Source organism: Melopsittacus undulatus, chromosome 16 (genome assembly GCF_012275295.1).
Source record: "Melopsittacus undulatus isolate bMelUnd1 chromosome 16, bMelUnd1.mat.Z, whole genome shotgun sequence".
Classification (NCBI taxonomy): Eukaryota; Metazoa; Chordata; class Aves; order Psittaciformes; family Psittaculidae; genus Melopsittacus; species Melopsittacus undulatus.
The window spans coordinates 4,072,533-4,089,010 of NC_047542.1; the positions used below are offsets into that span (position 1 = coordinate 4,072,533).

Consider the following 16,478-nt stretch of genomic DNA (forward strand, 5'->3'; position numbering starts at 1 on the left):
AGAAATTGACTGGCATTTTCTTAACATTACTGGAGTTTTAAGCAAGCTACATGTGTCAACTTTCCAAACAAATGGAGGCAGAAAGTCAACTGAAATCATTAAAGCCTTTCTCTAGAATACAGTCTCTATAACTTAGTGTTCTTAAACACACACGGGCACCTGATTCAGAGAAAACTCCAGGAGCAAACTTGCCAACAAAGTTTCCAAGCTGACAAGCAGGTATTCTTTATTGTGGTGCCGGGAGACACGGGGGATAACTCCTCCTAACGTGTGTCCCCCTATTGCTACACAAGCCATCCTTATATAGTCCCTGGGCACACATTCATATTCATGAGGCTACGTATGGATTACATCACTTTCCAGAAAGCTCCCCGCATGTGTACAGAATCGTGGTGGTGTCTCTGAGGGTCGATTACTTCTTCCAACAATCTTCATCACTCCTGGCAGCCTTTGAAGCACGCACAGTAGATGCTTGTACCAGTTTAATTGGTTTGTTAGCACCAGAGACATAATAACCCTCCTATCCTCCTACTTATCAGTTAGTTTACCCATAGCCTATTCTGGACACCTGCTATTCCCAGATACTCCTTATCCCTGCGTCCTGTTTTTCTTAAGACCACATCAACTGTAACGATGTATCTTGTGCCAGTATGTTCTCTAGCTGTACTCTATTTTTTAGTATGTATTATATGCACCTCAGTAATTTTCCACTGCTACTGTTACAAAGCCATCGAACTTAACATTGCTTAAAACTAATTCTAAAGGTTTATAGATTCCATTTTGTGATTTTGTGTTCCCCTTGTTTCACCCCTCTTCTCACCTCTTGCTTCTTGATGAAACCCTCCTAGATTTTTAGTATGGTTTCAGTCCCTGTTATATGCTGATATTCAGCACAAATCTGTACAACACTTGAATACTGCAGTTATTAACAAGCAGAAATACTAACACAGCTGAACTTTACTCATGATGATTCATGGTATTATCCCTTGTTGTGCTATCATTCTTCTTCACAAAAGTGCAAGCATGTCAATTAATTTCAAACACACAGCTTAAACATCCAAGCAATGTCCTGTCATTGCAACACTTGAGGACAAGCTATTCTGCTTTACATCCACGGATCCCATCTTTCTCTCTGACCACATCCCAACAGGTCAAGCACTGAGAAGGTATTTTGCCTCATCCCACTTCCTGGGTCACAGTCACTGTTTGACTTATTCCAGACTGGACTTTGGTCTCTCAGAGCGTGGACTAGCAATGCTGCCAAGAAAGATTTCAAAAGGAAAGGGTTATCTGCCACATGACCCTTGTGTCACTACATCTTCTCAAGGTAGATCATTGCATCACTGCCTCCACAGAGAGCACAGTGCTATAAAGAGCAGAACAACCCAATGACAGAGGTGTCAGAGAAAGGGCTGAAAATGGGTGGGAGGCCAATTACAAGGTAGAGGCTGAATATGAGTGGGAGGCCAAAAAGGGTGTGGGAGGCTCACCCAGTGACTTGCACTTCCATTTATTTTTATCTAGAAGTTCACAAAGTTCCTACGTGGTGGCCTGAGGAACAAGACTGGTGAACTGAGCTGCACATCTCACCACAGAACAGTGTGCCAATGTAGGAAGGGACAGCACATAGGCTGGCAGCTACCTTCTCCTGTGACAGGGTGCCTCTATTCCAAGTTAAGTGCACATTAACCTCTTGCCTTAAGCCAGCATCTCTTCCATTAGTTCTGCCAGCCTATCACATACTACATACATTTTGCTACAGACTAAAAGCCTTACCTGTGTTTTGTATCCTCCATGTTTTTGTAAACTGGGTATCGGGAGGGATGGACTCTCCTTCACCTATGGTTACATCTTCAACAAAGGACATGGAGGGTACATTGATATTTGGACTCTCAAAATCATAGTAGGCTCCAATGGCGGCTTGTAGGTTCCTAGAAAGCAAAAAAAGCACATTACAACCTGAAGTACAGGAGGGTCAGGTTGTCTTAACAGGTTTAGGTATGTCATCCTAAACAGCTGAGCAAAAATATCCAATCTGTACTAGCTCTGCTGGTCATGGCTTTTTAAAGCTTTTCTCTCTATCACACATGAATTCTCAGAGATAAGAGAGCTCAAAATATAGCATTTTATTTGCCAGGGACACTATTTTAGACCACTTTTCTACTCTACTTATTTGCACTGGAAATTTTGGAACTTGCCAACCTTGGAAACCTGTAATGGGATGTTAGCTCTTAGTGACATTTGCAGACAAGTTCAAGAGACACCAAGGAAAGTGCTCTGCAGCAGCACATAAACAACAGGGCGGTTTCTTTCTATCAGCCTTGTTTCCCATGCTAATTTCAAAATGACTGAATCTCTCCAATTTGTTTTAGCACCAAAAGCCCAAAAAGAGCACAAGATGGGCAAAATATAAAGAACGCTTTTATGATACCTCTCATGGCCAAAGGGCATCAGTAGCTTTGGGTAATAACTCAAACCTTGCTGCTTTTGAAACATACTCTATATATGAGCCACAAGTACTCCAAGACTATTTGTTAATCATTAAGGTGACTGCTCAGCTCTGAATAGTCACAACTGAAAGGAACTTGTAAACCAACTGAGTCACAAGTTCTTACTTAACAAAGACAAATGACAGTGGAAGCCTGTGATATATTAAGGACACTCATGTGATCACTCATTTGAGAAGAGGAATAGTCCAACAGGAAGAGGATTCATGAGTCTTAGCTGCCATTCCACGATATACTATTAAGTTATTATGTGTTTGGCAAGTCATGCGATTCCTCATGTCTGTGAGGCTGTGGTCCTCATTTACGTGTTGTGACTAGGTGCTGTAAGAATGGAGATGAGTAAAATCTCACCAGATGCAATGGGCAGAGAGACTGCTTTTTATCCATGATTACCAAAATCTGTGTTGTTTTTTTAAGCAGGATAAAAAAAAGCCCTAAAACCCCAAACTTTCAAGAACTGGGAACTGCCACCTAATCCAAACCATGCAGAAGATTAGTCAGAAGCTGCACTAGATAGGTGCAGTGCTATATTGAAGGTTTGCATTGTGTGGCAGGGTGTCACATGTATAAATCAAAGCCAGAAAGCCAAGGTGAAAGCAAGAGAAACATTTGCAGTGTGACCCTAAGAAAGAGCAAACAAAGGGCTTTTTGGAGTGCTTGCCAGCTGGAAAGAGACTCAAAACAGCAAAGAAACTGCCTCCTGTTCAGTCTCTACAGTGGTTCAGTGAGGGAGGGGAATAAAATCAGAACTGCATGGGTGAAGTATCACTGCTTCCTTGTCACAGGGAACTGATAGTGTAGTAGCTAATAGCACTGGAGCTTGGGGCAGAGAGGGCAATAGCCCAGTTAGGCAGTTCTGCTATAGAGGCACGTGGGAGAGAACCTAAACAACACACGTACCAGTTGGGTGATCCATCAGAGTGACACAAGATAATGACGCTGTATTAACCACAGGAGTTCCTGACATCCTGCTAAAGTCTCCCAGCGCCCAGCCAAAGCATTAGGAGGCACTGGAGGAATATCCTGTACAATGTGGCCACAGCAACTGATTGGCAAATTCAGCAAACTAAGCCTTATGCCGAGACCTTTCATCATCACCGCAGAGCAGACTGATATGAAAGGGAGACAGAAATCTTACAGGGTGGCTCTTTTATGTTTAGAACAATGAATTTCAGACCAGAAACCATTATTCAGCTTGAGCCATTTTTCTCCTTAGGAGCGTCAGGGCTATATTTAACACAACCAGCTCGGGCAAATGCTGCAGGAAGGGTGCATGTCACATTAGCTAGTAAATAGAGACAAATGCTCAGTTTTATGTCACCAGCCGCCTGTTGCTTGTACACTGCACAAGATTTACATAACTCCCAACAGGGCTGTGCCAAAAGACTCCTGTTTGCTCAACCAGCAAACACTATGATCGAGAGTTTAAGTTTCACTGGGGTGTCATCCTCTATTACAGCAAGACAAGGCAAAAGGCATTCCAAGAGCTACCAAAGACAGCAATACAGCTCTTTCTCTTCCTAATCCACTACTACATAAAGGTATTTTCAGACATATCACAACATCTTCTGAGCTATGATTCTGGAATCAGTAGTAATGACATTTTATTGACATGAGAGGGGAAAAAAAAATGAAGGTTCCAAGAGGAAGATTTCCACTGTAAGTCTTTGTAAGGCAGCCTGCACTGTTTGCTTGGCTGCAAATACACTTCAAAAGGTAGTGGGCTATTTGTGCACACAGGCCCTGTGCCAAACCTCTTCCCCTCCCTGTGTCATATTTCATTGCTTGCTTTGCCATTGGGAAACAGCTCTAGTCCTCTGCAGCATCTAGTTAAAAACTAACTAAAGAGGAACACATGCTGAAAACCAGGATCTGCTACCCTTCTGTGATCAGATATTCACAAACCCATCCTCCTGTTCCCACCACTCTGGATCAACATGCGGTGGGTTTTCTCTGGGGAGAGGCTTTTTTATGTTCAGATGTACCTTGGCCTTCCCAATAGAGAATTAAAAAGAAGCTTCCAGAAACTAAAGAGAAATTGAAAGCAGCAAGTCATGATGACAAAGCAAATATGCCTTAAGTTCATGTTCTTTGACACAGCCAACCCTAAGAGACAGCCACTGAGAGGCTGTATGGCACCACACTGCCACAATTAGCAAAGCCAGCAACACATCACTTGGAGCTTTGTTTCCACTCTTTGCAAGAGACAGTGCTCCTATCCCTCCCCTTATCCCAGCCTCCCCAAGTATCAGTTTGATAGTACTTGGCTTGAGGAAAATGAGTGCCATTTGCAGAGGCAAACTATTTGCAACCTGCTCATTTGCAGGTTAAGTAGTACCCCCTGCCACTGCCTTCCTGCTAAAGGCACCACATTAGTGGAGTTTACAAGCAAATACAAGCATTCACCATAGAGATGCTTCAAGGTCACACTCAGTACCCTGAAAATTGTCTCTCTTTTAAAAATATATATATATATAATTTATTTCTTAGGCCTTTACCCTGGTGCCCCAGCTGTGACTGCACAGCACCAACTGCAGACAGCACGGGGACAGGAGCAAAGTGCTAGATCTCTGAGAGGAGAGGATTATAATCGAAAGGCTTCTGCTTACACATCCACGCTCACTTTCTTTTAGTCCTCCTCGGTGTGACTTGCACCACACTACCTTTCTGCTCTCTGCCACATGCGATGAATTACTATTGTAAACCAAGCAACTCTGAAACTCAGAGTGAGCACGCCAAATCCAGCCAGTGTAATTTACATGACTGATCTCTCCTAATTACAGGGATGGCCGTACATCTGCTAACACAGCCCTTCAGGTGTCAGCCCTCCTTACCTTCCCTAAATTAAGCCATTTTTCCCCTTTCAGAGCAGTCCTGGACTGCAGCACTCTGCAGCTCTGCCATACTGACAGAGCAGGTCTGACAGGATTTAAGCTCAAACTCCTGAGAAATGCCTGCAATCAGAAGTCACTGAGCCTATTCAAAACCAACACAGTGCTCAATTCCAGTCCCAAGAGCAAGAGTCTGGAAAGAGAGGGGAGAAGGCAGGAAATAAATGTTATAGCTCCATTTGAGCAACCAGATCCAGTCTAACTGTGGGTATCCCACTCCTTGCTCTCCAAGGGCATCCCATGATGCAGCCGTGTCAAGTGCTTTTCCAAAAAGATTATCCCAAAGCTAGAGAAAACATTCTCTTTCAGTTCCTTTTCAGATCAATTCCTTCACTCTGCTGCTTTGTTTCAAGCCTCAGGAGCTAAATTCAAAATAGTGAAGTTAAAACCTTCTCTGCTAATAGCTCTGGAGACTCCCTTAACAACTCTTAAGCGTTTGCAAAGAGACATTCTTTCCTTTCCCAGCGTTTTTCCAAGCAGCCTTTTCTTATGTTAAGCCAATATATTTAGATAGTAATTACTCGGGATTAACTGGGTCACCACTAAGTATTAAAATATATAAGAAACTCTTCCAAACCAGTTGACAAACCAGAGCCTCTTTATACAACCCAACTGTTGTGCAAACAAAAAGCAATATACAGGTAATTGGAAATATTTTTTATTCATGAAATCAGATTCCTTTTTAGAAGAAACTGAAGCACTGAGGTTTACTCACCTCGGCCTGATGCAAAGCTAGGCAGATGCACAAGCCCTAATCCTTCTGTCACCAATAAAACATGTGACTCTTTCAACATATAGAAGTTGAACATCTTGGATGGAAAGCAATACATACACATGAGACAAGCGACATCAGAGTCCTGCCAAACAGATACTCTCAATATAGGTAGAGGGAAAGGGAGCTGGAGGGGCTGTAACCTCCTCACTGGCTGCTTCACCACCCCTCTGGTGCTCCTTACACAAGGAACCGTATTTGGGGTTTGTTTTCAATACAGCAGTTCAAAGGTCTGAACTCAAGAAACAAAAACCCCTTATAATGTGCAGGTTGTCCAATGTATGTGATGACACAGAATTCCTCTCCAAAATAACATATACAGTAGAAAGCAACAACTTGAACCAGAAAATTTGAACTAAGCTATAGGAATCTGTGAGTTTTCATTCACTGTCAAATTCTTTAATGAAAGAGCCAAAGATTTTTGTGAGTCAAAATTCCAACCACATTACAGGTTAAGCATGCAGATTTTGCCCTTACTAACTCCTGCCCATTCCTACAGCACCTATCTCCAGTAACATTGCCCTGACCTGTCAGAACAATCAGGCTGGACTCCAATACTGAGTTAGGCTTTCATTTAGAGTTTCACACAGGATGTAGCCCTTAGATCACATACAGACGGTAAGTAAAGGACATTTATTAGGTCAAGTAGAAAGCAGTCTGATAAATGGAGTCAGTCACTTTGTTGTGCAGAGCAACTGTAAAGATGTGAACGCCAAGTTACACTTCTCTCTCCCTGTGGAGGTGGGGGAAAGCCAGGCAGGGCCCCAGCTGCAGTGTATGTCCTCAGCACTCACATGTGGTGCAATATTTTACCTGAGAAAAGCACCCCAGGTGTTAAACCTCCTGGAAAAACGCAATGCAAAGCCTGAGCAGCAATAGAAAAAGTACAATCAAATCTCAAGAACATAATGTTAGGTAGAACACCGTGTGCTCTTTCCGTAACTGAATTCTCAACCTTTACAAACCTTTCTCTTGTTCTCCAAATGCAGTATGTAACCACGGTAATACTCATAAGGTGTCTATTGTTAAAACCAGACAGAAATGTACAAAAGAAATAGTGCAGCAGAGGGATAATTTCTCACTCCTAAATAATGGAATATCTCTACATGAAGGAGGTGGAAGAGACTAGAAACGCACATGGAGAACATCCAAATGAGACAATCCTAAATCCACTCTTTTGGCCTCTTAGTCTCTAGTATCTAAGTTGGATTTTATTCACCTCAGCTATTAGGGAACTGCATTGATAACACTATGGGCTGGGACCCCTCAACCTGCTACCCTACTGCTCCTCAAACAGGAGACGCCTCCTTCAAAGCCTTCGAGAAAGCTGAAAGAGGTGGAAGAGATGTACTCTGTTACACCACAGGGAAGCACTTTTACCTGGAGTTTTCAATTCAAACATTTTTCAGTAGAGGTGACACATGGCAATTAAGTGGAAAGTCTCAAGATGTTTTGAAGGACGGGAATTTTAATGAGTGAACAGCTTTCAACAGACATCATTTTAAAACGCAAAACGTGCTATCAGTTACCTTCATTCTTGACCTCTTTTATGCTAAACCATGAGGTTAGGAAACTACCTCAGATGATGTTAGGTGATCCAAAAGGGATCACCTGTCACTGAGGGAAGTTTAAAGCTTTAAGCTAAACTTACACAGCTAAAGGCTGGGGGGAAAGCTGGCTAATTCAAAGCTTATTGTATTTTCTCACATGAAGCCAGAGAAAAACATTTCATTGTCTTAGCTGAAAACAGCCAGTTCCAAACACAAGTGGGATGTTCCAGGAAGACAACAGAAACCTGCTGTGACCAGAAGCAATACTGTGTTCTTTGCAGGGGCTGCACAAGCAAAGAGATGGAGAGGCCACCGAAGAGAGACACCATTTTCAGCACACCCCAAAACCACCAAAGGAAATTACTTTCCTTAAGCAGGCTTTTCTACACATGCAGGCACACCCCCCAGCAGTTGACTGTTATCACAGTGCCTGCACTTGGCCAAACAACAGCAAGCGATCTCAGGACAGAATCAGTAGGACACAGCCATGAGCACAAGTCTGCGCAGCCATACCCAGCAGCTGAACCCTCCTAAAGCAGGTGGTCAGGAGCTTTAAATGTGGGGTGAAATATGTTGAGAATGTCACAGCAGGAGATGCTCTCTGCTTGCTGCCATCGAACACAGGCAGCAGCTCTTCCCATGGAAAGTAACCAAGAGCTGCCAGGACTCCAGATTCTGCAACTGTTAATTCCTCAGAATAAACTATGTCACCAATCTATAATTGTATGCGTTAAAATAAAGGGGGATTAAGCTACAGAAACTGTCTGAGAACAAGTTCAAGCATGTAAGGCAGTCTAGCTGGACTAAAATAATACTGGACCCAATTCCTTCTGTTCCAGTTGTCTGCTGACATTCCCATTTCACGTGCATCACTTTATTAAGCGTTTTGTAACTTGGAGCGTAGCACAATTACAGTGTGCTCCATGGTTAAAAGACAATATATTTGAAGTCTAAATTTCAGTCAAAATAACCTGGTCAAATCACTGGGTTGTTACGGGGGTTTTAAGGCATTAGGTGAAAGCTGGCCAAAAAACTGTTTTCTAGTTGTTTAATTCCATAATTTTGTTATTTTTAGTAGCATCAGGAGACAGTTGTGGACACTAGAGATGCAAGAGTCTACATTAGTTATATATATATTATATACCTTTACTTACAAGTAATATGACTATATAATGTAGTAAGAGACATCCACTATGCTTTCAGTTAACAACAACAGATTTAACAGTTTAAACCCCATTTTCTACCCCCCAGCATAGGCTGCAGATACCCCACATACAGTGCTCTGCAGTAGCCATAGCTCAGGCACTGCTGGCCTGTTCTGACATTCTGGAAACAGCACCTCAAGAACTACTAAACCTGTTTCTACAGTGTCTTTTCTACCTGTAAGGACATCAGTTCATCGATTGTTTTGGAGTAAGAATGTTATTAAGTTTAAATCCTCTTCTCTCTTTCCTTCTACCTAATTCAAAACCCAAATGATGTTTTAAACCAAGTGCTTTACCCTTCTCATAAGATTGAATTTAACTGGTCATCAACTAGAAATATTTATCTCAAGAGTCACATTAAGATCTAAATTTTCTAAAAAAAAAAAAAAAAAGAAAAAAGATCAACTTTCCCATGTACAGAGACACATAAAGCCATAAAGAACATAAGACCCTCTTGTTTTGTCACCTAATTCAGGAGGAAGAGAAGCAAAATAACATGACTTCCCAGCCACTGTTGTCACTTCCCTAATAGATGCCTAGATGAGTACTGAGCTGAGCCAAAGAAGTTTCCAGGGAAGGAGAAGGACTGACTTGGAAGATCAGGTCTCAGGTTTCCTGCCTCCTCCATGACACAAGGATTCCCCCCCACTGTTCTTTCAAAAGGAAAGGTGTGTTAAAACTAAGCTGGAGTGGGGAAGTTCTCCTCTGAAGTCACAGAGTCCCACAGACTGAGATGAAGAGTAAACAGAGGTGGCCGGCAGGAACTGCTGGACTTCTCTAAGGTAAAGACGCACACCACAGCTCCTTGCTTACAATGACATGATCACTTCCGTGGCAAATCCAACCATGCAAACATTGACATGAAAGAAGAGTTTACATTCCATAGCCCAAGGAATCGATTTCATCTGCAGAATTATATAAAAGCTATTTTCATCTAAGATATCGACTAAATTATTTGGGGGTTGCTAGTGTTTAAGTAAGGGCTGCAATAAGAATGCAGCCATTTTAATGGCAGCAGTTAGCTGTAGTGAACCCAGTCTACCAGAACAACCACACTGTAGAGCTACAATGCCATCAGTCAAACCGGCTTTTGATACAACCCCACAATCAAAGGTTTCATGGTGCAAGTAAGGCCCCACATTCCACTTCAATATTCATACCCTGACAGGTTATGCTTAAAACTTTACAGCTGCACAGTCTCACTTTGCATGTCCCCATATTTGCCTTTTATCTGTGCTTTTTCCGTACATTTTTGAAACATAACGCACAACTACTTGAAGACTGGAACAATACCATTCCATAGGATGCCTGGTATATTGCATCAGCAAACCCTCTCAATATAGAAAGTGCAGGAAGGTCAAGGGCATTGAGGTGAAGAATCATCAAATCATATGTGAGGTGCAATCAGGCTGGAAGGGACCTCAAGGATCATCCAGTCCAACCTTAATTGAGAAACAACTGCCTTCCCTCACACTGGTCCTATGCTTTACCTATCACATGCTAACCTGAATGTGTCTGAACTGAGAAGGAACATTTCAAACCCAGGCTCTTCCTGACACACACTTGGAGAGCTTCTTTTCAAAAGCAGTCCATAAAAGCTGTTAATGGAGGACATCTGCATGCTTTTTTTTTCCCTTTTAAATGGCAGCTCTGCAAACACCTGCAAGGTTACAAATCAAGACCAGGAACCAGTCTTACCCACTGTGGGAAATGCATCATAGGCACGTGAATTCATTAATCCAAGACTGTTGTGTCAAATTCTGTCTTACTTAAATATACTTCAAGTAATTATATAGCACCCATACTCCAGTACTGATATCAAGTGTAACTGGATATTCTTTCACCAACAGACCAAAGTTTTACTTCAAGTAGCATCCTATAATCCTTGCTAGAAGGCAAAACAAACCCTTAAAGTCAAAGAAATTAAAATAACCTATAAGCTAAAACATGTCTTTAGAATCTCAGTCACGTACATCCACTTCTGGGCAATATAGGGGCTTCATCTGATATAAAGATTTCAAGCAGCCTGCCCCCCCCCCCCCCCCCCCCCCCCCCCCGGGATAAACCCAGGTATTTATAAGGCAGCTGAGTTTTGTTAATAATATTCTGTCTGTTCTCCAAGAGCAATAAAGCACACACACAAGTGTTGGATGTATTTTCCTTGCTACACTCCAAAATTGCAGATTCCTAATGTAAAAATCACTATTCACCACTAACTACTCCCCATCTCACCTTAGCCCCTCTCATTTCTATATACACAAATGCCCTATACCTTACACAATATAGAAAGAGGTCTTACAGCAGATCTCTGACATATTTTCAGATATAAACTTGTGAATATGCAGTTAAACCATGATGTATCTGCAGAGTCTTCTAAATGCATGAAAAAACTGAGGACCTCCAGAAGAGCTCTGATCTTATAAATAATGACCTCTCACCAGAGAGCTAGATCAAAAAATGCAACAAGATGCCCCTCTCTTTCCCCCCTTGGAAACCTTCATTATGTGACACATTTCTATTAAATATCACACCTAGCAGACTACTAAAATCTCAGCTTTCTAAACAAAAGAGAATGTAAAGAAATATTTACATGTAAATTACTGAAATAGATCTACAAACTAAGAATCCCTTCACAGCCAACTATGCTGAAACCTGGATTTTAAATCCAGCACCACTAGCTACTTGAAATCATATTAATTCACTTTCTCACAGAAGAACACATCAAGCCCCATGCTGCAGTCTCTCTCCCTCTAAGCTACTGTACTCCCCAGCTGAAAATAAGGAAAATAACCCCTCTTCCTTGTCAGAATACAATTTCCAGACTGGTTTTAAAGGAATCTGATGACTTTCACGAAATAAGCTTTAACTGAGTGTCAACAAAAATAAAATGCACATTCTGTGCAGAGTTTCTTCTGCGCTTGCATTTACACCAGTTCACACAGCTCAAAACCAGTCAGGGCTGGGCCTGAGCTCCAGAAACTCTGTTTTGCAAGTGTTTTCAGGAAGCCTGTTCTGCCCTTGCACCATCTATCCAGCGACCTACAACCAGTGCTGTGTTAGGAAGCCTGTGAGGAAGTATTTTGGCATAGACTCATTCAGCACCAAGTGTCTGTCCTAAACAATCTGTATTTTTAAAACATTCCCAACAAAGGGCTTTCAATAGGAGTTTCTTAGGTTGGTAACCTGAGTCCAGACTAAAGTTCAGATGAGTTCCTGGCCATGCTATCACATAACACTGAGAAGCTGTGGTCAACAGGTGGAACTTTACCACAAAACACTCTTCAGAGCCCCTTCCCTCAAACCTGCTGGGCTGGATGTGCTGCAGTGTGCAAACTCTTGCATGGCCTAACATCTAGAGGGAGGAAAGGAACAGGCAGAGTTAATTAAACATACCATTTAATGGAAGCGGAATTTTATCCCAGATGCAATGGCAGCAACATGTCCTCCCAACTATGCTGCTTGGGTTTGCCTCCCAAGGGCATAAGTGTCTTGGTGCCAAAGCATCTTTTGGAGAAGTTCACTTTTGGTTTTAGGCCAAAACATGAAAGCTCAACCTCTCTCTCTAAAGCCTCACAACTTCTAATGAAAGATAAGTAAATAAATAGTAAAGGACAATGGGGGCAGCCATTAAAGCATGAACAGCCCGTGCTCTTAGAAAGGGCAAAGAAAGCTAAGAAGTTATAACAGCCTACAAACAGAACTCAAGGTGCCATTAAAAAGAAGCAGAACTCTAGGAAAAGTGTTTAATGAACAACAGGGGAAAAAAACAAGCCCAAGTGTTTAACTTGCATTTCTTGAAGATCAAGGAACAGTCTCAAACTGAGGTCCTACCTGAAGCATTTTTGCAATACTGTTAATAAAACCAGTTGGCAGCTCTTTAGTAGGGTCCTAAATCTGCCAGAACTTGGAAAGCACATTGAGCAACCGCAGGTGAACAAGGGCAATGGGCAGACTTTTCAAGGCTACTGACAAATATGTCTATTGCTCTACAATCAACCTCTGTTTTTTCCCCCCAAATTGGCTGAAGGAGCTATCTTAATTCCACTATTCCAGCAGGAATATTAAAGTGCAAATGCTCGTTAAATAAACACAATTACTAAGGATACTATTGGAAATATTATTCCAAAACACATTACAGCTCAGATTATTTACTACATTGGATGTGACAGGCATGCAACAAGGAAGTAACTTCAAGTCTGGAGACTACATAATTCCTGCCAAAGAGCAGCTTGCCACACTTGTAAAAAACCTCTAGTGAGAATTATTTATGGCTCTGTTAATTAACCAGTACCTGGACATGGCTAAAAAGAACCCTATCTACCAAGTAAGTGCACTTCTCTTGCCCCTGCTGTGAGCTCCCTCACCATTTCCTGCAGATGAACATTAATCCTGATGCGGAAAGAGGGTGAAGGGATCATTGCTGCAGGAAAGTGCCATGCCTTTAACAAAAGGAAAACTGACTTCACAGGATCATAGAATGGTTTGTGTTGGAAGGGACCTTAAAGCTCACCCAGTTCCAACCCCTGCCACAGGCAGGGACCCCTTCCACTGGAGCAGCTGCTCCAAGCCCCTGTGTCCAACCTGGCCTTGAGCACTGCCAGGGATGGGGCAGCCACAGCTTCTCTGGGCACCCTGTGCCAGCGCCTCAGCACCCTCACAAGGAAGAGCTTCTGCCTAAGAGCTCAGCTCAGTCTCCCCTCGGGCAGGTTAAAGCCATTCCCCATTGTCCTGTCCTTTGTCTAAAGTCCCTTTCCAACAACCTGACAGTCTCATTGAGACAATTATTTGGCAGAACAGAACAGTGATACAAGATTCCAACTCTAATTCTAGGCCACAAAACCCAAACCTAATAGGCCATTAGTTAACATCACCTGGGGCAGCATGGATTACACAGGGTCCCCCAACACGGTAAAGGTGTTTCTAGAAAAGGAAAACTTGTCTTCATTGCACCTTTTTATAATGACCCAGAGGGTTAGTCCATTCAGGCAAACATGAAGAGGTGGGAGGGGGAGAACTGAATAGAAACACACTAGCAGAGTTGTACAAACCCGGGCACAACAAACCATACCACAGGTCAGGAAAGCAGCACCCTGGCAAGAACACATGAGCAAGCGGAGCAGCACCTGTCAGCATACCCAGCCCTGCTCCCTGCTGCTCAAAGGTTAAACTCTCACAGGCTTTAAGCCCCCTCTAGGAGTAATCAGTCTCAAGCCAACACTAATTTTCATCTACTCTTGTCTACATTACACCAATTTAACAGACTTTCTTTTTACACACCCCCATTCATCTACAAGGCTTATCAACTTAAATACCTGAAAACGTGTGATTTCAGAACCAAACCACCCGCTGAAGTTGGGAAATTAAAGCCAGTTTGATCACTTCAGATTTTCTTCAGCTGTAACTAAAAAGCCAGTGGTTGTAAGACCGTAACTGACATGCTGCCACTGCAAAATGAGAGTGAATACTCCTGAAAGAGCTTCTTCAGCACAAACCAGGAATAATACAATTATACACATTATCTTCACAAGTAATTTTCAGGTTCAGCTCTGCTTTCTGCTGCCCCCCAGAACATTACAGAAAAAAACCCAGTATTACACTGCAGTGCTGGGAATTTTGTTCTTCTCATCCACACACATGCATGAAGCATCCTCTGTTGAGAGCTACTTCTCCAAACCAAACTCCTGAGCTCCTCGAGAGAGACCTTCTTTTGCACTGTATTACAATGCACACAGTATTATTTACTATTCCCTTACTCCCTCTGCAGATGCAGATTTGCCAATATAATAATTCAATAGAGAACTGCAGAAGGAGGAAAAGATGAAAGGAAAAATGTAAAGAGTCTTCTTACTATTTATTAGTTCAACAACTCCACACAAGTTCTTTCCCCCAACTGTTGATATCAAGACCTTCGCTTGGAATTCAAGTCGCAAACCTGTGCTTTCTGGGGGTTTGATGTTATACCACTGAGAAAAAAACAGTAACTACAACTTAACTAAGCAATCTCTGTTAACAATACCCGAACCTACACGACATCAATGCTATTAGAAATGGTTTAAAAGATGTAAGTGCAATAACAAGTCAGACCCCACAATTCAGACAGTGGCACGTTCACGACATTGTATCACTGGGCTCACCGCACTACTCATACTCGCAGCTTCCGTTCTTCACCATTATATACTGCCTATTTCCAACGTTTTTCCTGGTGCTGCAGCTTCCCTGATAACTTGTACCTGCTTTTTCTATTTCCTAGGGCAGTAACAGAGCCTATACAGACGCAAAATACGCAACAAAAGCCAGAGTATTTAGAGAACCCCGGTCTGCAAACAGATGCTAACTTTCTTCCAAACACCTAGCTAACTTTCCTGACAAGAGAAGTTCCTGACCATGGAAGTTTTAAGACTTCCACAGAGCCTTTAAACCTCGGTTTTTTCTCCTTCCAAAGCCTGCTCTGGTGTTCAGGGCACCACAAACCACCCCTGGATTCAGCTCATCCTCCCGCTCCTCAAGGAAAGCGCCCTTGAAGAGTTTCTGGGATCATGTGCTCCTCTTCCTATCAATTAGTCACTCTTTAACAGCTTCACAGCCCTTTGACCGACGAGCTCCTGGAGCTGGCAAAATCACAACCCCGAGCTGCTGGGGAGGCGAACCCGGGCTCCTCCTCACTCCTGTCCGGCTCCTCTCCACCTCTTCTTCCGCGCTGCCATGATAGCTCCCTCCTCACCACACACACACCCCCGGCTCCGCCGTCCGTCTGCCCCGCCATCGCCGACCCCAGGGAAGGGGAGGGGAAGTAAAGGGGAGGAGAACGGGGGCCCAGCACTAAACACCGCCTTCCCTCCTTCACGGCAGCTCACCCCCCCACACCCGGCCCTGCCGCCCTCAGAGGCGGCCGGCGGCCTCCCAAGGCTCCCCTCACAGCCCCCGCGGGGCGAGCGGCCCTGCCGCCCTTCCCCTCGGCCGCCTCAGGGCCGGCGGCCTCTCCGCTCCCCTCAGAGGCCCCGCCGCCCCTCAGGCCCCCCGCAACCCCGCTCGCGGCCCGCCGCACCAGTTGGTCATGTCGAGGAAGAAGGCGCAGCCGGCGGGACTGAGCTGGAAGCCGAGGAGCCGCTGGAACTCGCCGATCAGCACGTCCTTGTCGGTGGTGCCCAGGCAGCTGAACTTCTGCATCAGCTCCGCGTCCAGATCCACGTCCATGCCCTCCATGGCGCTCGGCGGGCCCCACCGCCCCGGGGCCGCCCCGCTGCCGCCGCCGCCGCCGCCTCAGCGCCGCATGGGGCCAGAGGGGAGCGCGGGCACGCCGGGGGGGTTGGGGGGGAAGGAGGAGGGGGCGCGGGCGACGCCAGCCGCTGCCCGGCACTACGCAAGCGCCGCTCCGCCTCACGCTAGGGCACGCGTCTGTGACGCAAGCACGCTGGCGCCCGGGCGCGGTGGCGTCACCCCGCTCGCGGCCCCGCCGGCCCCCCCCGGCGGAAGGAGAGCCGCAAGGGCAGGGGCGGGGCCGTGCGTCACGGGAGCGCGCGGGACGTTCACGTCCATATATGGAGTGTTTATGT

The 16,478-nt window shown here is 44.3% G+C and overlaps 1 protein-coding gene across 2 annotated transcripts in view; it reads right to left on the bottom strand.

Moving 5' to 3' along the window:
• Positions 1 to 16,230, bottom strand: part of ILRUN (inflammation and lipid regulator with UBA-like and NBR1-like domains) — a 30,843-nt gene extending 14,613 nt beyond the window's left edge. Inside the window, exons 1-2 of one of the 2 annotated variants that reach the window (XM_005142824.4) lie at positions 15,971 to 16,228; positions 1,777 to 1,931 (exon numbers count right to left, since the gene is read on the bottom strand). In XM_005142824.4, coding sequence (XP_005142881.1) covers positions 1,777 to 1,931; positions 15,971 to 16,128 — 313 coding nt within the window. In that variant the 5' untranslated portion in view covers positions 16,129 to 16,228. Of the gene's footprint in view, positions 1 to 1,776; positions 1,932 to 15,970 lie in introns of both variants that reach the window. The other variant, XM_031043505.2, reaches the window with a different exon arrangement.
• Positions 16,231 to 16,478: the final 248 nt, after the last annotated feature.